This window comes from Ursus americanus, chromosome 12, assembly GCF_024610735.1.
Source record: "Ursus americanus isolate L20-20 chromosome 12, mUrsAme1.1.p, whole genome shotgun sequence".
Taxonomy (NCBI): domain Eukaryota; kingdom Metazoa; phylum Chordata; class Mammalia; order Carnivora; family Ursidae; genus Ursus; species Ursus americanus.
Window position 1 is genome coordinate 72,315,701 of NC_142138.1, and position 7,333 is coordinate 72,323,033.

Consider the following 7,333-nt stretch of genomic DNA (forward strand, 5'->3'; position numbering starts at 1 on the left):
TTGTTGGTGAGTGGGAGTTCCCACCATGGCTTACTTCCCAAATTTACCCACTCAGATCCATTTCTGTCCCTCCTAGGATGGATTTAGCAGATTGTAAACGCCAGCTTTATTTTGACAGCTCCAGCCCAGGAGAAAAGAAACAGATACCCAAGGCCCTGACTTAACTGAATTCTCTTTTTCCTTCCAGCTTCCACTCAGTAGTGCACTGATGTCACAGCAGAAGCAGCAATCCTGGGAGGCCCCTATTGCTCCCAAATGCTCACTTCCCCAGTGCCCAAACCCCTCCCTGGCTGCCTGCTCTGCTCCTTGCTGTGACCCCTGTTCAGGAGGCTGTGATTCTGGTTCCCAAAAGCCCGGGGAGCAGAGAGCCTGCCGCTCTCAGAAGGCTCACCGCAAGAAGCCCTGCTGCCTTAGTGGTGGCACAGTCTACCACATCAAAGAAGAGGAGTGCTGAGGTGACCAACCCAAGGGAGAGGGACACAGGTACGGTTGCTCTCTCCCATCCGGATTTCTGCACTCATGCCACTGGGATGCTCCAGATCTCCCCCTCTAGTTAGGGCTGGGAAACACTTCCTGGTCCCCATAAGCTGCATTCCTGCTTCTGTCTTCCATCCACCCCTTCGGCTCAGCAACAACGTAGAGTCAGAGCCCTGGCTGCTGTGAATCCCTGAGGCCACTGGAGGGGCTGAGGCCTCCACAGGTGGATGCTGCCTCTTCTTTCCTTCCAAGATGTTGACTGGTGGTGTTTCAGAGACACATGGTTTGAGATTTCTGTCTCAGCATCCTTATAGCCATCAACCTATGTTATTGCATAATCCTTACATTGAAAGCTTTCGTGTGACAAACATATGTTGAGCACCTACTCTATACTGTGCTCTGTGTTCCCAGATGTAATAGGAGATTTGTCTCTGTTCTAGAAAAGCTTGCAGTCTAGTGGGAGAAACAACGTACATTGTAGATTGAAATATGTGGACTAATAAATATAATTTTAAGGTGATTGACATACTTCTTTTTTTCCCCCTCACTTTGTGTGAACTCTAAGGGGGCAAAGAGTACAAAAGGTCAAGGACAGAAGGGAAAAACTCATCCTGATGGTGTAGATCAAAAGTGGTTTCCTTGGAAAGAGAAATCTGAAGCAGAGAGGGCATGTTGCTTGGGGGAGAACAGAACTCCAGGATAGGTAGCATTTCAACAGGGCTTTTAAAGACAAGCCGACTTTGGTGTTGGGGATGGAACAAGGATGAGGAACTTTCCAGGTAGAACTGATACTTTTCATGTACAAGTGGGATACTTGCCAATGACATGGATTTCAGCTTGGCTAGACTGTCAGGAGTGAGATTATCATATGGAATAGCTCATAAGCCAGATATGAAACTGCAGCTCCCAAAGGACGGTTGCTCTGGGGCGGGGAGGACCTGAGATAAAGTAGAGGGGCCTGGCGGGGCTTAAGACTCATCACGGTTGCATATCAATATAAGTTCGGGGAAATAATTTTTAGTTGATTCTCATTTTCTGGGGAAACTGAAAATATGTTTTTAACTAAGTACCCAGCCCAATGGATTCTATTGCCCAGTCTCAGGGCAGAGAATCAGGCTGTCTACCATTCCCAAAACACAAGATGCCCATTTCCAGAGCTTAGCAATCCTTCTGACTGCTGGAACCTGGTTTAGCCTCTGCTATGATGTATCTCTCTATACAGGCATATACAAAGAGCATAATTTTGTATAATTATAATCTTGAAAGTGTAATTTTTCTCACTAAACAAATGATGCATGCCTGTATAAAGATGTTTTAATGTAAATAAGCATAAGGAAGATGATTAAGACCAACCAAACTACTACTACTAACTACAGCTAATAACTTCAGGATCTATTTCCAAACTTTATTTTTAAAAAATCACAAAATAGGATCATTTCAGAATACTTTGTAACCTGATCTTTTACTTAGCAGTACAATTGTCAATACTCTTCCGTGCTAATAAATATTGATCAACACTATTATAGTCCATCCTGTGAACACACCACGATTTGTGTAAATAGTTCCCTGATTTATGTGGAGAAAGGGGAACCCTCTTACACTGTTGGTGGGAATGCAAGTTGGTACAGCCACTTTGGAAAACAGTGTGGAGGTCCCTTAAAAAGTTAAAAATTGAGCTACCCTATGATCCAGCCATTGCGCTACTGGGTATTTACCCCAAAGATACAGACGTAGTGAAGAGAAGGGCCATATGCACCCCAATGTTCATAGCAGCAATGTCCACAATAGCTAAATCGTGGAAGGAGCCGAGATGCCCTTCAACAGATGATTGGATTAATAAGATGTGGTCCATATATACAATGGAATATTACTCAGCCATCAGAAAGAATGATTATACAACATTTGCAGCAACATGGACGGGACTGGAGGAGATTATGCTAAGTGAAATAAGCCAAGAAGAGAAAGGCAATTATCATATGGTTTCACTCATTTATGGAACATAAGGAGTAGGAAGATAGGTAGGAGTAGGAAGGGAAGAATGAAGGGGGGTAACCAGAAGGGGGAATGAACCATGAGAGACTATGGCCTCTGGGAAACAAACTGAGGGCTTCAGAGGGGAGGGGGGTGGGGAATTGGGCTAGGCCAGTGATGGGTATTAAGGAGGGCACATATTGTATGGGGAGCACTGGATGTTATACACAAACAATGAATCATGGAGCACGACATCAAAAACTAAGGATGTACTGTATGGTGACTAACATAATAAAAAATTTTTTAAAAATAGTTTCCTGATTTGTGGCACTTATATTGCTTCCACTTTTTTGCTGTCTAAACAACAGTAAAATAAACATTGTCATTGGTGATTATTCTTAGTAATTTCTCTCAGATACATTTTTAGAATTGGAATTCTAAAGTTGTCAAAGACTTTTTTTCAGACTCTCCAGGAAGATTGCATCTTAGAGGCAATGAAAATGCCTCCATTTAAGAAAACCATTTTGGAGAAAGGGATTTCTTTTGCTCAAGAGTAAGAGTGAGTACTATGTTAAAAAATTACTCTAGGGACGCCTGGGTGGCTGTCGTTAAGCGTCTGCCTTCAGCTCAGGGCGAGATCCTGGTGTTCTGGGATCGAGCCCCACATCAGGCTCCTCTGCTGAGAGCCTGCTTCTTCCTCTCCCACTCCCCCTGCTTGTGTTCCCTCTCTCACTGGCTGTCTCTCTCTGTGTCAAATAAATAAATAAGATCTTAAAAAAAATTTTCTCTAGTTAGGGGCATATGGTGGCTCAGTCATTTAAGTGTACAACTCTTGATCTCAGCTCAGGTCATGATCTCGGGGTCCTGCGTTAGAGTCCTGCGTCGGTTTCTGAGCTCAGCAGGAAGTCTGCTTAAGATTATCTCTTCCCTTCCCTTCTCCCTCTGCCTCCGCCCACCCTGCCACGTGCACACTCTCCCTCGCTCTCTCAAATAAGTAAATATTCTTTTTTTTTAAGATTTTATTTAAAGATTCTCCCTATGAACCAGAGTGGGAGAGGGCATAGAATCTCTATCATAAAACTACATGTGGAAAATTAGAAGCAATGGGGAACAGCCTGTGATTCAATAAAAGGGCATAAATATTCAGTCTGTGACCCACACAGTTATTCTACCTCAGACTAATGATCAGTTCTGAACTTCCTGGCAGATAGAATATATAGAGAGACAAATGATCTAATTTACATAGCTTTCGAGGGAAGGATTGCCCTCCTAACAATGGAGTCTGAAGGAAGTTGTTTGCAATGATCAGCGATATACTTAACGTCATTGCTAGAACACAGTCATAGAAGAAGATGGCAAACCACTATTGTTTTGTCTCCCACTGAAAAAGCATGTAGCATTAAAATGAAATGTTGCTTATGAAATGGCAGAGGGGTCAGCCAAGAAAAAGGCAGATGCTTAAAAGCAGAAGGTCTCTCAGTTCTAGTCAGAGATTGGTTCACCAGGGGTAGAATTCACCTGTCTGTAAAATGTGGCCAACAAAATACCTTAATTCTTCATTCTGGTGTGAGATAAGATAAAGGGGTCTAAATAAATGCATTATCTAACACCTGACCAGTATAGGACCCCCTACACACACAGGAGTCTCACTTCTACACTTCTCTCTACTTAGCACCTGCCATCCTCCTCCTTGGAGCTTCAGCAGGACCTTCCTAAATGGGCCTATAGTTGACTTCATTACACTGATTGAAGGTCCTGGAATTTCTACCCTTATCTTTGACAGGTTCTCTCTGTTTTGTTTTGATTGACACAGGACTAGAAGTGACCGACACACCCTAACCCCCCGGCAAACTCAGTCCGTGCTCCGATCAACCATTAACTCTACTTGTTTCTCTAGTGCCTAGTTAGTTTGCTCTCATAGGTTTCAGGTGAGTGAATTATAGGGCACTTTCCCCATTGTAGCTTTATATAATAGCCCTGACATATGAGAACCATTTCCCAAATATTTGACTGGAATCCACCTTAAAATTCTTGCCTGATCCATCTCAGTATCCACTGTCACAGCTACAACCCCGACCCATGCAAGGCCCACGGGATTTCTGTAGAAGGTGGTGGTGGTCCTTAGTGTGATGTAGAAAGAAGAATGTGAAACCAGCTTTTCTGGGTTACTGATGCATTCTCTTGGCATTCACTGGTATTTATAAATCTTTGGAGAAATAAAAATATAGATCCTTTTCACTGAGGGACACTGAAATAGCCAAATAATTAGTAATAATGATAAATTATTATAAATATTATAACAACAAAAGACAATGAACTAGCCAAATAACAGTAATAATAAATTATTATATAAATGTTATAACAAGGGACGATGAACTACCCTAATAATGGAAATAATAATAATTATTATCATAAATATTATAACAACAATAGCACAAAGAGCAATGGCAGCAATCTGTATTTATGCAGAGCTTACTGTGGAGGAACACTTGTCTATCACTGTACACATGTTACTCATGTAATCCTCACAGCAGCTTTATGATATAGATATAATTTTTATCACCATTACAGATGAGCAATCGAGGCACAGAGGAAACAAGTGACAAGCCTAATGTTGTACAACCAATGAGTAAGGGAACTTGGAATTTAAAACTAGGTGATCGGAGCCCAGACACTTAACTCTGATACTGTGCCCCCAAGAGGGTAGTGTTGGAATGAATATGTTCTGCTCTTGCTATCTATGCCCCCACCTCCCCACCCAGGCCCAAGCATAAACACTGGGTTGGAAATCAATTGACCTTATATTTAGTCCTAATTCTGCCACTATTTCACTCTATGAGTTGAGTAAAATGACTTATCTGACTCTTCAACTCTCATTTGTGAAAGGAAGGCATATAATCAAGCTAAATGGCGTATTTTATTATTAATTAATCCACTTATTCAACAAGTAATTAAGTGCCAACTATATGTCAAGAACTGCTTTTTTTGAGGCATTATCATTATTTATTATATGATGCATGCATTTTATTAGGGAAAAATTTCTAACAAAGATAACAGTCTAAAAAGGATTGGGCTGCTTTGTGAGGTAATGAGTTCTCCAACTAAAAGGGTTTCAATTTAGCACAGAAAGCTCATCATTAGGCATATGGGAGAGGATATGGAAACAGCAGGTAGAAAACTACACTAGATGTTTGGTAAGACTCCTCCAAGGGCTGAATGATTTTCTGAGTTGCCTGGACTCCCTACATCTTTTAACCATCTATGAAGATCTCTGGAAGAGCTTAGAGGAAGGTAGAGACTATGGAAATATTGCTAGAATGTTCTGTGAGCTAGCTATCATTCTATGGTGCTACAAGAACACTCTAGGACTATGGTTCCCAAACTAGCAGAATCCCCTAGTGATTTAAATATTGCAAATGGTTAGGAAATGATTTAACATTGCAAATGCTTAGGAATGATTCCATGGAGATAATGACTTAATAGGTCTTAACTGGGGACAGGAATCTGAATTTTAAGTGCTTTTCAGACGGTACAACCAGGTTTAGAGTCCCTGATCTATAACAGCACCCAGAGCATGACTGAACCAACAGTTTCCTTGTTTCATGTAATCCTTGCTGGGCTGGCTCTATTGCTCCAGAACCAAGAGACTATGTGATCTGCACATGCCCTTAAACTCTCCAATGCTCAACTTTCCCATATGTGGTGATATCCACCCAACAGAGTTGTTAAGAGGAGAAAACAAAACATGTGAAATGTAGTACAAATGGGGGAGGGGAGAGGGGGGTCCCCACTGTCTCCAAAAGTATGAAAGGTTGAGAACTATGGGTTCACAGAATGACAGAGCAGAAGGTCCTGATGTCACAGATGAAAGTGCAGGCCCAAAAAGTCTGAGGAACTTGCCTAAGTCTTCTTAATGCCTGCCCCCTATGCTCATATTTTATAGTACTGGCCTTCCTCAGTAAAGATAACACTACTGATCCAACTAGGAGCAGTATTTGCAGTTTCATAGTCCAGCCTTTCTCTGAAGATTCTGAAGATGTGTTAATTGCAGGACAAAGGATATAGTCTACTGAGTTATCTCCCTTTGGCACAGTGGGAAGAATGATGGTGAAGTCATTAGCATGGCATTGTGATGAGTCAGAGATATTATCAGTATAAGCAGTCTTTAGGAATGGGAGGATGATGGAGCCAAAGTCCTGTCCTGGTTACTCTTCTGGGAGGAACCCACCTCTAACATCAGAAGAAAGGAATGAAGGTACACAGGAGCAAGAAACTCTGTCATTATAGACTGAGGGGTCTTCTTTCCTAGAAGGTTTATAAATATCTTCTTGGGATCAGTGTCTAGAGGAAGAGGATAGGCAAAGTGTCCTCACTTCATCCCTTCCTATCTTAGGACTGAAAGGTTTTTTCCTTGGTGACATTTGTAGACACAAGACACAATAGGATGTTTTATTTCCCCACTCACTGAGGTCAGCTGAAAGTCCAGGGTGGAGCCTGGGACTGAAAGAAGAAATCCTTACATTTGTTATGTAGTAGAAGGATCCTCGCAGCTATGAAGGACAATAGCTCAGGAAGTCACCCAGGTTTAGTGTGTTCTGGCAGCCCTGAGCATGAACTCTCATCATTACATCAGAGATCAAGAAGAAAACAACAAAGACAAACACTCATTTCACAAATGGAAACCCTGAGGTCCAGAAGAAGCAAAGGACCCATGGCTGGTCAGTGTCAGGACTGGGCCTGTGCTCCAGGGATGACCTGCTACTTCAATCCGAGGGAGTTTTCTGCAGTTTGAGATATTACAGAAAAGAAGGGCTGTAATGCCAGAACAGATGATATTGGTGTGTATCCCCCAGTCCCACAGGAATAGGACTCAGAAGCTGAGAAA

The 7,333-nt window shown here is 42.1% G+C and overlaps 1 protein-coding gene across 1 annotated transcript; it reads left to right on the forward strand.

Moving 5' to 3' along the window:
• Window positions 1-208: 208 nt before the first annotated feature.
• LCE6A (late cornified envelope 6A) lies at window positions 209-454 on the forward strand. Its single transcript, XM_045790648.2, has one exon. The coding sequence runs from the start codon at window positions 209-211 to the stop codon at window positions 452-454; it is 246 nt and encodes an 81-aa protein (XP_045646604.2).
• Window positions 455-7,333: the final 6,879 nt, after the last annotated feature.